This window comes from Oncorhynchus mykiss, chromosome 18 (genome assembly GCF_057628025.1).
Source record: "Oncorhynchus mykiss isolate SJ-2025 chromosome 18, ASM5762802v1, whole genome shotgun sequence".
Classification (NCBI taxonomy): Eukaryota; Metazoa; Chordata; class Actinopteri; order Salmoniformes; family Salmonidae; genus Oncorhynchus; species Oncorhynchus mykiss.
Window position 1 is genome coordinate 19,603,514 of NC_143039.1, and position 17,129 is coordinate 19,620,642.

Genomic DNA, 17,129 nt, shown 5'->3' on the forward strand with positions numbered 1-17,129 from the left:
ATATTCTTGGTCGTACTGATGGTGAGTTGACGCTGATCTTATATTCAGTAGTTCTTCTCGACTGTATGTAATGAAACCTAAGATGACCTGGGGTACCAATGTAAGAAATAACACGTAAAAAAACAAAAAACTGCATAGTTTCCTAGGAACGCGAAGCGAGGCGGCCATCTCTGTCGGCGCCGGAATACATTAGGGTTACATAGGGTTACAGTAGAGGTTAAGGTTAGGTTAGGGTTACAGTAGAGGTTAAGGTTAGGTTAGGGTTACAGTAGAGGTTAAGGTTAGGGTTACAGTAGAGGTTAAGGTTAGGTTAGGGTTACAGTAGAGGTTAGGGTTACAGTAGAGGTTAGGGTTAGGTTAGGGTTACAATAGAGGTTAGGGTTAGGTTAGGGTTACAGTGGAGATTAAGGTTACAGGATGTTAGGGTTACAGTGGAGATTAAGGTTACAGGAGGTTAGGGTTACAGTAGAGGTTAGGGTTACAGTAGAGTTTAGGGTTAGGGTTAGAGTTACAGTAGAGGTTAAGGTTAGGGTTAGGGTTACAGTAGAGGTTAAGGTTAGGGTTACAGTAGAGGTTAAGGTTAGGTTAGGGTTACAGTAGAGGTTAAGGTTAGGTTAGGGTTACAGTAGAGGTTAGGGTTAGGGTTACAGTAGAGGTTAAGGTTAGGTTAGGGTTACAGTAGAGGTTAAGGTTAGGTTAGGGTTACAGTAGAGGTTAAGGTTAGGTTAGGGTAACAGTAGAGGTTAAGGTTAGGGTTAGGGTTACAGTAGAGGTTACGGTTAGGTTAGGGTTACAGTAGAGGTTAAGGTTAGGTTAGGGTTACAGTAGAGGTTAAGGTTAGGGTTACAGTAGAGGTTAAGGTTAGGTTAGGGTTACAGTAGAGGTTAAGGTTAGGTTAGGGTTACAGTAGAGGTTAGGGTTAGGTTAGGGTTACAGTAGAGGTTAAGGTTAGGTTAGGGTTACAGTAGAGGTTAAGGTTAGGGTTACAGTAGAGGTTAAGGTTAGGGTTACAGTAGAGGTTAAGGTTAGGTTAGGGTTACAGTAGAGGTTAAGGTTAGGTTAGGTTAGGGTTACAGTGGAGGTTAGGGTTAGGTTAGGTTAGGGTTACAGTGGAGTTTAAGGTTAGGTTATGGTTATGGTTATAGTGGAGTTTAAGGTTAGGTTAGGACTGCTGGTTTACATGGCCTGTGGAACCATGTAACATTCAATCCTGTTTGCTGGACACAGTCCAGGGTCTCTGGACAGATCTCTGGCTGACACAGCACCCCAGATGTACACACTGCTGTCTTCACCTAATCCCTCAGCACTGATCACACACACAAATACACATACACACACACCAACACACACACAAATAAAGTTCATGACACTGTTGTGTCAGGTTGGGTATCAAATGCTGGCCATAAAAAAATGTGTCATGATTTGACATCATTGTGAACCTCTAGTGGTAGGCCGTGTGTGTGTGTGTGTGTGCGTGTTTGAACCTGATGTTGTATTCCTAATGAGATTAGTTAGTTCTCAGGTCATTATATTTCCCTCCTCGCTCTGGCCTTTCCTGTGACCCCCAGTCTCCAGCTCTGAGTGGAGGGCGTAGCAGCACTGCCATTGTGGTGAAAAAATAAACATTAGTGTCAGTGTGTGACCAACCCTCTCGTGTTTAACATATACATTGTCTCGAAGGCGTCTAGTAGACCACTTAAGATAATATATATTTCCTTTCTTTGGACAAAATGTATTTCCTTAACAGTGGGACGGCTCCTACACCATTGGATGGGGCAGGGACAGGGGTGAAACACCATGGGGTTCAGGTCAAAAGTCCCCAGATGTCCTTATATGGCACATTCCTCACATGTCCTGCCTCTGTGGGATCCAATCCTGGCTTTCTCAACTATATCTCCCTCTGTCCATCTCCTCCTCACAGCAATAAAACATTTACATTACTGGTTTTGATGGTCCTGAATGACAGCAATATATAGGCCTGTCGACCTTAAATGGGAATAGAAACACTTTAGGAAGTTTACAGTTACAGTTAGCTGGCGTTCAAAATCCTAGTGTTTCCATTCCCCTTTAAGATTACATTTCAACCTCACATTAGTGCAGAAAAGGAAGAAAGGTCACCCCAGACCACAGTACTGAGACAGTCCTCTATATAGTACCACAGTCAGACCACAGTATTGAGACAGTCCTCTATATAGTACCACAGTCAGACCACAGTATTGAGACAGTCCTCTATATAGTACCACAGTCAGACCACAGTACTGAGACAGTCCTCTATATAGTACCACAGTCATACCACAGTATTGAGACAGTCCTCTATATAGTACCACAGTCAGACCACAGTATTGAGACAGTCCTCTATATAGTACCACAGTCAGACCACAGTACTGAGACAGTCCTCTATTTAGTACCACAGTCAGACCACAGTACTGAGACAGTCCTCTATATAGTACCACAGTCAGACCACAGTATTGAGACAGTCCTCTATATAGTACCACAGTCAGACCACAGTATTGAGACAGTCCTCTATATAGTACCACAGTCAGACCACAGTACTGAGACAGTCCTCTATATAGTACCACAGTCATACCACAGTATTGAGACAGTCCTCTATATAGTACCACAGTCAGACCACAGTATTGAGACAGTCCTCTATATAGTACCACAGTCAGACCACAGTACTGAGACAGTCCTCTATTTAGTACCACAGTCAGACCACAGTACTGAGACAGTCCTCTATATAGTACCACAGTCAGACCACAGTATTGAGACAGTCCTCTATATAGTACCACAGTCAGACCACAGTATTGAGACAGTCCTCTATATAGTACCACAGTCAGACCACAGTATTGAGACAGTCCTCTATATAGTACCACAGTCAGACCACAGTATTGAGACAGTCCTCTATATAGTACCACAGTCAGACCACAGTATTGAGACAGTCCTCTATATAGTGCCACAGTCAGACCACAGTACTGAGACAGTCCTCTATATAGTACCACAGTCAGACCACAGTATTGAGACAGTCCTCTATATAGTACCACAGTCAGACCACAGTATTGAGACAGTCCTCTATATAGTACCACAGTCAGACCACAGTATTGAGACAGTCCTCTATATAGTACCACAGTCAGACCACAGTACTGAGACAGTCCTCTATATAGTACCACAGTCAGACCACAGTACTGAGACAGTCCTCTATATAGTACCACAGTCAGACCACAGTATTGAGACAGTCCTCTATATAGTACCACAGTCAGACCACAGTATTGAGACAGTCCTCTATATAGTACCACAGTCAGACCACAGTACTGAGACAGTCCTCTATATAGTACCACAGTCAGACCACAGTATTGAGACAGTCCTCTATATAGTACCACAGTCAGACCACAGTATTGAGACAGTCCTCTATATAGTACCACAGTCAGACCACAGTATTGAGACAGTCCTCTATATAGTACCACAGTCAGACCACAGTATTGAGACAGTCCTCTATATAGTACCACAGTCAGACCACAGTATTGAGACAGTCCTCTATATAGTACCACAGTCAGACCACAGTATTGAGACAGTCCTCTATATAGTACCACAGTCAGACCACAGTATTGAGACAGTCCTCTATATAGTACCACAGTCAGACCACAGTATTGAGACAGTCCTCTATATAGTGCCACAGTCAGACCACAGTACTGAGACAGTCCTCTATATAGTACCACAGTCAGACCACAGTATTGAGACAGTCCTCTATATAGTACCACAGTCAGACCACAGTATTGAGACAGTCCTCTATATAGTACCACAGTCAGACCACAGTATTGAGACAGTCCTCTATATAGTACCACAGTCAGACCACAGTACTGAGACAGTCCTCTATATAGTACCACAGTCAGACCACAGTACTGAGACAGTCCTCTATATAGTACCACAGTCAGACCACAGTATTGAGACAGTCCTCTATATAGTACCACAGTCAGACCACAGTATTGAGACAGTCCTCTATATAGTACCACAGTCAGACCACAGTACTGAGACAGTCCTCTATATAGTACCACAGTCAGACCACAGTATTGAGACAGTCCTCTATATAGTACCACAGTCAGACCACAGTATTGAGACAGTCCTCTATATAGTACCACAGTCAGACCACAGTATTGAGACAGTCCTCTATATAGTACCACAGTCAGACCACAGTATTGAGACAGTCCTCTATATAGTACCACAGTCAGACCACAGTATTGAGACAGTCCTCTATATAGTACCACAGTCAGACCACAGTATTGAGACAGTCCTCTATATAGTACCACAGTCAGACCACAGTATTGAGACAGTCCTCTATATAGTACCACAGTCAGACCACAGTATTGAGACAGTCCTCTATATAGTACCACAGTCAGACCACAGTATTGAGACAGTCCTCTATATAGTGCCACAGTCAGACCACAGTATTGAGACAGTCCTCTATATAGTACCACAGTCAGACCACAGTATTGAGACAGTCCTCTATATAGTACCACAGTCAGACCACAGTATTGAGACAGTCCTCTATATAGTACCACAGTCAGACCACAGTATTGAGACAGTCCTCTATATAGTACCACAGTCAGACCACAGTACTGAGACAGTCCTCTATATAGTACCACAGTCAGACCACAGTATTGAGACAGTCCTCTATATAGTACCACAGTCAGACCACAGTATTGAGACAGTCCTCTATATAGTGCCACAGTCAGACACTGCACAGGGGCTTTTCAAAACAGACAGGAAACAGGGGGAACAAGCAGAAAACACAACAGTGATTTTAATTCCCCTCTTGCTTTTGTTGTATTGTAGTATTAGTGTTCTCTTAAGTTCTCTTTTAATTCTCCTTTTGTCAAAATGAAAATAGGTCCCTCATCTAAAAATGAAAGTCTCAACAGACATAGCCTGCGGGTCATAGCCGGCTCCGAGTGAAACCCAGAGAGCGTCACGTTTTTTAAGACCGGTGGGAGACAAGAGGGTGACCCTGCAACATGTGCTCACTGAACTTTAGCTCCTTCTCTTCCTGTAGGATGCCCCTCACTCTGACTGAGAGAGCCACACACAATACAGACAATGAGAGGCTGGGGAACAACAGATGCATCAGCCTTAGTTTTGGCCCAAACTCCAGAGAGGAGAGGCGTGCATGCAGCCACTGCCCACTTTGGGAAGGTACAGATACGTGAATCAATACCAATACTCTTTCTGTGTGTGTGTGTGTGTGTGTGTGTGTGTGTGTGTGTGTGTGTGTGTGTGTGTGTGTGTGTGTTGGTGTGTGTGTGTGTGTGTGTGTGTGTGTGTGTGTGTGTGTGTGTCTACTATACTTGTGAATAGTAAAAGAACAAACATTTGACCAACTGGGGACATTCTGTTGGTCCCAACAAGGAAATATACTATTTCTAGGGGATTTTGGGTTAAGCTTAGAATTGGTGTTAGGGTTAGAATTAGAGCTAGGGGTTAAAGGTCAGGTTTAGGATTAGGAGTTAGGTGTTAAGGTTAGGTTTATGGTTTGGGGTTAAGGTTAGGACTAGGGTAAAGGTTAGGTTTAGGGGTTAGGGAAAATAGGATTTTGAATGGGAATCAATTGTGTGTACCTACAAGGTTAGTTAAAGAAGTGTGTGTGTGTGTGTGTGTGTGTGTGTGTGTGTGTGTGTGTGTGTGTGTGTGTGTGTGTGTGTGAGGTGTGTGTGTGTGTGTGTGTGTGTGAGAAAGAAAGAAAATAGAGATATGTGTCATAATTTACAATACATGGGGGGAAACTGTTGGGAATCCATTCTGCAAACAGTCTTCAATGGAAAAGTTGTTGTGACATCAGTGGTAGATTTTACAGGACTGTAAATAATATAGCCTAACACCAGTTGGGTCTTTGGGTGACAAGTGTGATTTGCTATCAGATGGTGTTGTGATTGTGTTGTCCCAGAACTCTCAAGCACATGCTGAGCATGAACACAGACTCACTCACAACACTCTGAAATATGATTTGCTGGGCTAAAATGGTTCCTAACCATCTACAGGTAAGACAACCGTCATAACATGCTAATATCATGGTATTGTGCTTATTACCAATTGTACAGGGGCTGCAGGTAGCCTAGTGGTTAGAGCATTGGGCAAGTAAGTGAAAGGTTGCTGGATCAAATTCCCTGAGCTGATGAAAACAAATTTAAGGAAAAATATGTCGTTCTGCCCCTGAACAAGGTAGTTAACCCAGTGTAGGCCATCATTGTAAATAAGAATGTGGACAGATCTTTGGCTGACACAGCACCCCAGATGTACACACTGCTATCTTCACCTAATCCCTCAGCACTGATCACACACACACACACAAATAAAGTTCATGACACTGTTGTGTCAGGTTGGGTATCAAATGCTGGCCATAAAAAAAATGCGTCATGATTTTACATCATTGTGAACCTCTAGTGGTAGGCCGTGTTAAATAACGGTTTAAAAAAAATAGCATGTAATATCGCATGAATTCACAAGGGGGCACACATGTACCAAGGCATCTTTCTGGATTACCATGACTACGGCAAACGGGTGTCTATTAGTTGTTGCTGCTTACGTCAGTTTCAGAGCGTTTAACAATAAGCTAGCTAGCTGCATAGTTAGCTACTAAAGTTTAAACCTTTGCTGATATAGCAGGGCACGCACATCGACTTAGTATGAAGAAATGGCTCTAGTCTTGTCTCCTCCTCAGTCCTCTTCCCTAGAAATTCTGTGAGAGTTGTGCTATGTTCAGAAAAACTGTCTGGAAGAATACCGTGAGTGATGCCGTTAGCTGGCACCAGGACGAGGCCCTGAACACGACCATGTTCATCCTGAAAGAGTATGGTCCGACCGGATTCCTACTCAAAGAGGAGGGGGAACCCAAAAACTTCAAAGTAGGCCTACATGTGCAACATCCTAACTTGACATCATCAACATTATAGTCCTATTTACATTTTGACACGAAATACTTTCTTAATTCTTAATCAGGTAGCCTATTTTACATATTCCACAGGTGTTCTTGGGAGACCCTCATACGTGTACCTGTTCAACATTCCACAAAGAGAGAGACCTCTGCAAACACATCTGCTGGTAATAACGAAGAAAACATACCGATCACACATAAAAGATATTGCATGCTCATTCTGTACAATAATTCTACTCTCAATGTAGGGTTTTATTGCGGAAATTCCGACTGCCTAGAGAACATGAATGTAAGTTTCACTTAGACATAACATAGGCTACAATGCATATGCCAAATTGCAATTCAAACCCGAGGCACTCTGTAGAAATGATTGGATTTTTAACAGCATATCCTTAAACTCTACTGTGCCCTCTGGTATGTACACTTGCAGATTGCTTCCAGCAGGTCCTGGTTGAAAGGCAGATCCTGGAGCTGCTACAGGGTTTACACAGGAGCAGAACCCCCCGGCCTGTACACCCACCCTGCTCTGAGGCTGACCCTAACCCCAGACCAGACCCAGCTGAGGGGGACGGGGGGGTCAGACAGAAGGAGATCGAAGCCGAGGATGTGTGTCCCATCTGTCAAGAGGAGTTGCTGGGGAAACGTCTGCCTGTGTCTTACTGCAGGTCAGATCATCACGTGTATTATAATGTCAACACACTTACTGGGCCACCCTTGGTATACCTATTAAATGCTTACTAGATCTTAATGATATGATGGAGAACACAAAGGAAAGTGATTTGAGGATAGGGGAAATGTGCCTGAACTGACCTACTGTTTTACTGCAACAACAGGGGAACATGTGAGTGGGAGGGAAAATGCCTTCTGCCACCAACTGTCATCCCCTATGTCCTCTCACTCAGGTTTGGCTGTGGCAACAACGTCCATATATCCTGTATGAAGGTGTGGGCAGATCACCAGGCACGTCCGGAGGGGGAGGGGGAAGCCATGGTGAAGTGCCCGCTGTGCCGGGAGGACTTTGGGCCGGTCAAGCTGCTCCTGGAGCAGGTGAGGAATGTGGCTAAGCTCCACACAGCTGCTGAGAGAGAGAGGCCCGACAGACACCTCGGAGTGCTCTGCAACAACTGCAGGGTCTGCCCCATCACTGGCAAGTGCTTCAAGTAAGTCTTGTTGTCATAATGCCCAGTTCCAATAGACCTTGAGCTCAAATTTATGTACTTTCCCCCCATCCACTTACCTATACTGTTGTGGATCAACTATTCATGTCTATGACTTCCCTTTAGGTGCACAGTCTGCCGGTACTATCACCTTTGCGAGGACTGTATAAGAAGGTGCTGTCACCCTCAGCATGCGTTTGCCATACGTACGGTAAGCAGTCTTCAGTTAGACTCTGTGAGCATTTCTGCATATATTTGTGTCAGGAAGTAGACATGATAAACTTATGACATCAGCTATTATGTCCATCAGAAAAGGACTGCGAAGTGGCTGTCCTTGGGTCAGTGTGTGTTCAACACACTGGGTGAACCACGTGAGATGACCACTCAGTCAGTGGGTGACAGGTGAGCACTGGAATCTCTGTGAGAACCCTGTATGAATAGATTATTATGCTCAGTGCCTGAACACCCTGAATGACATTTAGACAGTGCAAAATGTTGTCACACATACAGGCTGTTACACTTTACAACCTGCTGCAATAAGCATTGTGATTCATATTTAAGTGCAGTTAATTCCATTTTTCTTTTTAATAGATGTTTTCTTGTCACATACACCAGATAGGAACAGTGAAAAGTGTTGTTTTACAGGGTCAGACATAGTAGTACAGCACCCCCGGAGTAAATTAGGGTTAAGAGCCTTGCTCAAGGGCAGAGATTTTTTCACTGGTATTCGAACCAGCGATCTTTCGGTTACAAGCCCAACGTTCTAACCACTAAGCTTCCTGCCGTTAAAATATAGCCCATGAGTCTCTGGTTTCCTCTCCCCCTTCAGCATGATTCCTGTTGAGAGTGACCCACTGCCAGAGCACCTGGTCAGGAGCCTTCTTTCGGTCAGGGTGAGGAGAGGCTGCCCCCTGCTGGACCCTGGGCAGCAGTGTAGGATCTGCCTGAAGAGCTTCCAGCAAGGGCAGCAGGCCAGACACTTGCCCTGCCATCACAGGGTAAAGACTTAACTCAAATGATCCTGTCACCGCCAAGTAAAGAGTTAGGTAAACGGACCCTGACATGTTCTGCCACCACAAGGTTAAGAGTTAGATAAACTGCCCTGACCTGGGCCTCCCGAGTGGCGCGGTGGTCTAAGGCACTGCATCACCCTTCTTTGGACACTGTGTTAACTAACCTCCAGACGAGCTTCAATGCCATACAACTCTCCTTCCTTGGCCTCCAACTGCTCTTAAATGCAAGTAAAACTAAATGCATGCTATTCAACCGATGCTGCCCACACCTGCCCAACCGTCCAGCATCACCTCTGGAAGGTTCTGACTTAGAATATGTGGACAACTATAAAAACCTAGGTGCCTGGTTAGACTGTAAACTCTCCTTTCAGACTCACATTAAGCATCTCCAATCCAAAATTAAATCTAGAATCGGCTTCCTATTTCGCAACAAAGCATCCTTCACTCATGCTGCCAAACATACCCTCGTAAAACTGACTATCCTACCGATCCTTGACTTTGGTGATGTCATTTACAAAATAGCCTCCAACACTCTACACAGCAAATTGGATGCAGTCTATCACAGCGCCATCCGTTTTGTCACCAAAGCCCCATATACTACCCACCACTGCGACCAGTATGCTCTCGTTGGCTGGCCCTCGCTTCATATTCGTTGACAAAACCCACTGGCTCCAGGTCATCTATAAGTCTTTGCTAGGTAAAGCCCCGCCTTATCTCAGCTCACTGGTCACCATAGCAGCACCCACTCGTGCACTCCAGCAAGTATATCTCACTGGTCACCCCCAAAGCCAATTCCTCCTTTGGCCGCCTTTCCTTCTAGTTCTCTGCTGCCAATGACTGGAACGAACTGCAAAAATCACTGAAGCTAGAGACTCATATCTCCCTCACTGACTTTAAGCACCAGCTGTCAGAGCAGCTCACAGATCACTGCACCTGTACACAGCCCATCTGTAAATAGCACATCCAACTACCTCATCCCCATACTGTTATTATTTTTTATTTTTTTATTGCCTTACCTCCCGTATCCTACTTCATCTGCACACACTGTATATATAGACCTTATCTATTGTATTATTGACTGCATTTTTGTTTATTCCATGTGTAACTCTGTGTTGTTGTTTGAGTCACACTGCTTTGCTTTATCTTGGCCAGGTCACAGTTGTAAATGACAACTTGTTCTCCACTAGTCTAGCTGGTTAAATAAAGGTGTTCTCCACTAGCCTAGCTGGTTAAATAAAGGTGTTCTCCACTAGTCTACCTGGTTAAATAAAGGTGTTCTCCACTAGTCTACCTGGTTAAATAAAGGTGTTCTCCACTAGTCTAGCTGGTTAAATAAAGGTGTTCTCCACTAGCCTAGCTGGTTAAATAAAGGTGTTCTCCACTAGTCTAGCTGGTTAAATAAAGGTGTTCTCCACTAGTCTACCTGGTTAAATAAAGGTGTTCTCCACTAGTCTAGCTGGTTAAATAAAGGTGTTCTCCACTAGTCTACCTGGTTAAATAAAGGTGTTCTCCACTAGTCTACCTGGTTAAATAAAGGTGTTCTCCACTAGTCTAGCTGGTTAAATAAAGGTGTTCTCCACTAGCCTAGCTGGTTAAATAAAGGTGTTCTCCACTAGTCTAGCTGGTTAAATAAAGGTGTTCTCCACTAGTCTACCTGGTTAAATAAAGGTGTTCTCCACTAGTCCACCTGGTTAAATAAAGGTGTTCTCCACTAGCCTAGCTGGTTAAATAAAGGTGTTCTCCACTAGTATAGCTGGTTAAATAAAGGTGTTCTCAACTGGCCTACCTGGTTAAATAAAGGTGTTCTCCACTAGTCTAGCTGGTTAAATAAAGGTGTTCTCCACTAGTCTAGCTGGTTAAATACAGGTGTTCTCAACTGGCCTACCTGGTTAAATAAAGGTGTTCTCCACTAGTCTAGCTGGTTAAATAAAGGTGTTCTCCACTAGTCTACCTGGTTAAATAAAGGTGTTCTCCACTAGCCTAGCTGGTTAAATAAAGGTGTTCTCCACTAGTCTACCTGGTTAAATAAAGGTGTTCTCCACTAGTCTAGCTGGTTAAATAAAGGTGTTCTCCACTAGTCTACCTGGTTAAATAAAGGTGTTCTCAACTTTCCTACCTGGTTAAATAAAGGTGTTCTCCACTAGTCTACCTGATTAAATAAAGGTGTTCTCCACTAGTCTAGCTGGTTAAATAAAGGTGTTCTCCACTAGTCTAGCTGGTTAAATAAAGGTGTTCTCCACTAGTCTACCTGGTTAAATAAAGGTGTTCTCCACTAGTCTACCTGGTTAAATAAAGGTGTTCTCCACTAGTCTACCTGGTTAAATAAAGGTGTTCTCCACTAGTCTACCTGGTTAAATAAAGGTGTTCTCCACTAGTCTACCTGGTTAAATAAAGGTGTTCTCAACTAGCCTACCTGGTTAAATAAAGGTGTTCTCCACTAGTCTACCTGGTTAAATAAAGGTGTTCTCCACTAGTCTACCTGGTTAAATAAAGGTGTTCTCCACTAGCCTAGCTGGTTAAATAAAGGTGTTCTCCACTAGCCTAGCTGGTTAAATAAAGGTGTTCTCCACTAGTCTACCTGGTTAAATAAAGGTGTTCTCCACTAGTCTAGCTGGTTAAATAAAGGTGTTCTCCACTAGTCTACCTGGTTAAATAAAGGTGTTCTCCACTAGCCTACCTGGTTAAATAAAGGTGTTCTCCACTAGTCTACCTGGTTAAATAAAGGTGTTCTCCACTAGTCTACCTGGTTAAATAAAGGTGTTCTCCACTAGCCTAGCTGGTTAAATAAAGGTGTTCTCCACTAGCCTAGCTGGTTAAATAAAGGTGTTCTCCACTAGTCTACCTGGTTAAATAAAGGTGTTCTCCACTAGTCTACCTGGTTAAATAAAGGTGTTCTCCACTAGCCTAGCTGGTTAAATAAAGGTGTTCTCCACTAGTCTACCTGGTTAAATAAAGGTGTTCTCCACTAGTCTACCTGGTTAAATAAAGGTGTTCTCCACTAGTCTACCTGGTTAAATAAAGGTGTTCTCCACTAGTCTAGCTGGTTAAATAAAGGTGTTCTCCACTAGTCTAGCTGGTTAAATAAAGGTGTTCTCCACTAGTCTAGCTGGTTAAATAAAGGTGTTCTCCACTAGTCTACCTGGTTAAATAAAGGTGTTCTCCACTAGTCTAGCTGGTTAAATAAAGGTGTTCTCCACTAGCCTAGCTGGTTAAATAAAGGTGTTCTCCACTAGTCTACCTGGTTAAATAAAGGTGTTCTCCACTAGTCTAGCTGGTTAAATAAAGGTGTTCTCCACTAGTCTAGCTGGTTAAATAAAGGTGTTCTCCACTAGTCTAGCTGGTTAAATAAAGGTGTTCTCCACTAGTCTAGCTGGTTAAATAAAGGTGTTCTCCACTAGTCTACCTGGTTAAATAAAGGTGTTCTCCACTAGTCTACCTGGTTAAATAAAGGTGTTCTCCACTAGTCTACCTGGTTAAATAAAGGTGTTCTCCACTAGTCTAGCTGGTTAAATAAAGGTGTTCTCCACTAGTCTAGCTGGTTAAATAAAGGTGTTCTCCACTAGTCTAGCTGGTTAAATAAAGGTGTTCTCCACTAGTCTAGCTGGTTAAATAAAGGTGTTCTCCACTAGTCTACCTGGTTAAATAAAGGTGTTCTCCACTAGTCTACCTGGTTAAATAAAGGTGTTCTCCACTAGTCTACCTGGTTAAATAAAGGTGTTCTCCACTAGTCTAGCTGGTTAAATAAAGGTGTTCTCCACTAGTCTACCTGGTTAAATAAAGGTGAAATAATAAAACATTTAAAAATAGCTGTGCCACCAGAGATTCTGGGTTCGAGTCCAGGCTCTGTCGCAGCCGGCCGCGACCGGGAGACCCATGGGGCGGCGCACAATTGGCCCAGGGTCGTCCGGGTTAGGGGAGGGTTTGGCCGGCAAGGTTGTCCTTGTCCCATCTCGCACTAGCGACTCCTGTGGTGGGCCGGGCGCAGTGCACGCTGACACAGTCGCCAGGTGTACAATGTTTCCTCTGACACATTGGTGCGGCTGGCTTCCGGGTTAAGTGGGCATTGTGTCAAGAAGCAGTGCGGCTTGGTTGGGTTGTGTTTCGGAGGACGCACGGCTCTCGACCTTCGCCGCTCCCGAGTTCGTACGGTAGTTACAGAGATGAGACAAGACTGTAACTACCAATTGGAAACCACGAAATTGGGGTGAAAAAAAACGGGGTAAAATAAAAATAATTTAAAAAACTGCCTCCTGCTCTGCCACCACAAGGTCAACAGAGTAAGTCTAAAGTGGGTGATGCCCTGTCTTTAACTCTAAGGCCCCCAAAACCAAAATGCTAAAATTCCTGTTGACACTTTTAAATTCTGGACTAGTTTGAGTACGTTCTGAATGGAAGTACTGTGTCCTGATATGGACGGCGAGAACAGTAACTGAATTTGATCCATCTTTGTTCCCTACTACAGTTCCACACAGACTGTGTCGACCCGTTGCTTCGGAGGTCCAACTCCTGCCCTCTGGACGGATACGTCATCTACAACCCCCTAACATGGAGCAGCGGAGGGGGGAAGGGTACACCCAAGCTGGCCTCCTCCCTTGACCATCCAAAGCTCTCAGAGCAGCACAGACTGGAGCTGTTTGTCCCAGGAGTAGCTCTGCTGGACAGAGCAGCCAGAGTGGTTCCCTCCCTGAGTATGTTCAGCTCCGAGGGCTCAGCCGATGCCCTAGTACCTCTCCCTCAGGACACTATGGTCGTTGGCTTACAAGGTCTAAGCATCAATACAGTGAACATTGAGAGCATGGAGGGTGGAAAAAGCAGGACAGAGAAGGATGGAAGTCCAGTCAAATCAGTCATTCTCAACAAGAGCCTTTCCTCCCAGCATCTAAGGACAGACGTGTCTAGAGTGAGGTTGGGACGCACCAAGTCAAGCTCCTCGACCAAGAGTTTGGCCCAAAACAATGCTACCTCAACTGACAGGCTGGGTGGGGTCTCTGGAGGGACGGGAAGGGCCCAGCCGAGTCTGTTTGTGGGTGTAAACAGGTCAGACATGACTGCTGCTGCTACTCAGACTAGAGCTGTCATCACCCTGTGGAGAGCCAGGCCCCAGTGGAAGAGGAGACCCAGGGTACCCAGACCCAGTACAGGAGACAGCCAGCAAGCCACAGACCTGAGGATGACAGGGGTACTGATCAATGCTCCTCACCAGGGAGAAAAGGAGTGAGAGTTGGATTTTAGAACATATTTTGTTGTGAACAGACTACTGCTTTTAACTACATAGGTATTGAGAGTATGGTACAGTCCTACTACTTAGAGTGGTTTTTTATACAGGGCATTCAGAAAGTATTCAGACCCCTTGATTTTTTTCAACATTTTGTAATGTTACAGCCTTATTCTAAAATGGATTAAATAGTTTTTTTTCTCAGTTGTACTAGTTAGTTTATTTCTACATAAAGGAAATGGATGAGTTTTGTTTTATATTTGCTTGTGTGCTCAGCTCTTGGTTAGATATCTACACTGCACAGCCATGTGTTCACTTCACCCAAGTCTGTTTGGCTTTCAGTTCCCTGTGTTTTTACAAGTGCTATTTTCATTGACACAGTTTTTCAATCTCCATTTTATTCGCTTAACAGAGCTTGTTTTAAACAAATGTCAAAATGAAATACAAAATGAGATTTTACCTGGACATATAAAAGTACCAGACATACTGACACATTATAAAAAGAAACATTTTAAAAGTATTTTTTATTATCAATCTATTTACATTTTCAGCTTGCTGTTTTTCATCTAAGACATATTGAAGCAGTGGCCCAGGTGATATCAAAATGACTAAAGGAACCACGCCCCTATGTCTTTATTTTAATCCCCGTCCCCCAGGAGGCCTTTTGCCTTCTGGTAGGCCGTCATTGTAAATAAGAATTTGTTCTTAACTGACTTGCCGAGTTAGATCAAGGTTAGATCAAAATAAAACCATCAGTCCAGACTAAACGCGCTGTTGCGCAGTAATATTCCTCTTCTCATCCTGTGTGGTGACATCCTGACTCTGAGTTGTAACGGTTGACACATGACCATTGAGAACAGTAACTGTCACTGGTGGCAGTTCGACCAGCGCGTCCTGAATGTCCTTCAGAGACTCTCTCCCCTCCCACCTTCCTCGCAGAACATTTCTGATGGCAACTTTTGATTGCACGCCGCAGCAGAAACTGTGCTGTTCTCAACGGTCGGGCAACACACCACCACAACCACCAAACAGGAGCAAAGACCGCTCAAAGAACAGTTGGGGAGAAGTGTGTCGTTCAGGCACGTAGTAAAACGTTTAATGAACTGAACACAGCCCTGCTTCATTGGCTGGCAGAATCTACTTCCTATTAGCCGGAGAGGTATGGCTTGTTGTCATGGGAGAGTCTATGGGTGCTGGCCAGGTGGTCAGGTGAAATCAAACTAGCACCTGGAGAACGAGATGGAACAACAGGTTAATTACTGTGTCAAGTCAAAATATACAGTGAGTGACCGCTGTGTTTAAGAGTGGTATCAGGCAAAAGACTATGATGCATGGTTAGTACACTACTACTGGGTTATAGCTAGGATATTAGCCTACATGATATTGCTATGATTATATTGATCTCTTGTCTTGCCTCTTTAAGGTATCAAAATGTCAAAAGTAATATCGCTCACTGGAAAGCCACGTTGACATAGAAGGCGTTGTAATTAACAAAGGTAGCTGAAGTAGTCGGGTATGCCTTCCCCAATCTATAATTAATACACGGTTATTTGAGCCACAACAGACAGCCAAGAGCAAAGTCAAGAGTATTGACCCACACAAAACTAGCAGAAGGATGGTCTCTTTAACAAGCTGATAATACCGGTTCGTTCCAACGTTTCTTTCAACAAAGTAAGTCATGATATTTTGTATATTATTAGTTATGTGACTTTTAACCCAAACTATAAGATGTTTTTTGCTGAAATGTTTGTAAACAATCTATCTATAGCTTCAAAATATGTTTCAAACTATGATATTGATGTCATATAACTACCATATTGATGTCAAATAAATATAATATTGATGTCATATGACTTTCATACTGATGTCAGTCCGTGCATCCATAACTACATGTTAATTTTAGAGTTTCAGCTACAGAATATTCATCCGGATACATTCCTCAACTTTATAGTAAAAGTGACAACTTTATAGTTGAGGAGGGGTGTCGCTCGTTTGGCAGAAAAACGAATTGTGCCGCGCTGCGCACAGCACCGCACAATTCAAAATATACGACCTGGAACGGCGCAGGAGCGAAGGCGCTAAAATGTAGGAGAGACACTTTAACCATTTTACCTGGACCAGAGGAGTCATTTTTCTAAAGCATTATCCTGCACCACATACCCATTATTTTAAAACCAAACAGTTTCACAATATCTAATAAGTAATGCTAGCTAGAAGTCCTGGTAAATAACGGTAAGGAAATTGATCGTGCTATCAGGAATCCTTGGGACGTCCCTACCCCAAGTTGAAAATGGTTCAGGTAGGGTTATTATAGTTGGTTAGGGTAGGAGTTAAGGTTTAACCGTAAGGAAATAGTTATGTACCGATTCTTGTCTTCTGCTTTTTCCCGCGCTCTCACTGAACAAAGAAAAAGAAGGTTACTCTTTAGTGTTTACTAGAGGCTTCAACATTTCCCTGACTGCGGGCGGCGGGTGCAGATCGTGTTCTTCTTCTTTGGTGTCATGTCGTTCGCACATTTTATTTAGGTGCATGCCGCCACCTACTGTGCGCTAGTGTGTGTTATATCACGTTACATTTGTGATAAAAAAATAAAAAGGGGGAACATTTTTCTAAAAATCACCACCAACCATCCCTTCGCCTATATACCAATATTTCATACAAATAAAATCTCAAAACATCTTATAACCCTTCTGCAGTAAAATCTCAAAACATTTTATAACCCTTCTGCAGTAAAATCTCAAAACATCTTATAACCCTTCTGCATTAAAATCTCAAAACATCTTATAACCCTTCTGCAGTAAAATCTCAAAACATCTTATAACTCT

General features: G+C 43.5%; 1 protein-coding gene and 1 long non-coding RNA gene across 2 annotated transcripts; one reads left to right on the forward strand and one right to left on the reverse strand.

Moving 5' to 3' along the window:
* The first annotated feature begins 6,531 nt into the window (after window positions 1–6,531).
* Window positions 6,532–14,508, forward strand: LOC110527245 (E3 ubiquitin-protein ligase ZSWIM2). Its single transcript, XM_021608408.3, has 9 exons — window positions 6,532–6,890; window positions 7,010–7,086; window positions 7,168–7,208; window positions 7,350–7,584; window positions 7,822–8,079; window positions 8,203–8,287; window positions 8,387–8,478; window positions 8,906–9,074; window positions 13,552–14,508. Exons 1-9 carry the CDS (start codon window positions 6,741–6,743, stop codon window positions 14,305–14,307), a joined length of 1,863 nt encoding a protein of 620 aa, XP_021464083.3. The 5' UTR covers window positions 6,532–6,740; the 3' UTR covers window positions 14,308–14,508.
* Window positions 14,509–14,685: 177 nt separating this feature from the next.
* Window positions 14,686–16,799, reverse strand: LOC149975425 (uncharacterized). Its single transcript, XR_016488306.1, has 2 exons — window positions 16,668–16,799; window positions 14,686–15,531 (listed from the first exon to the last, which is right to left on the reverse strand). It is a non-coding gene; the product is annotated as an uncharacterized LOC149975425 (long non-coding RNA).
* Window positions 16,800–17,129: the final 330 nt, after the last annotated feature.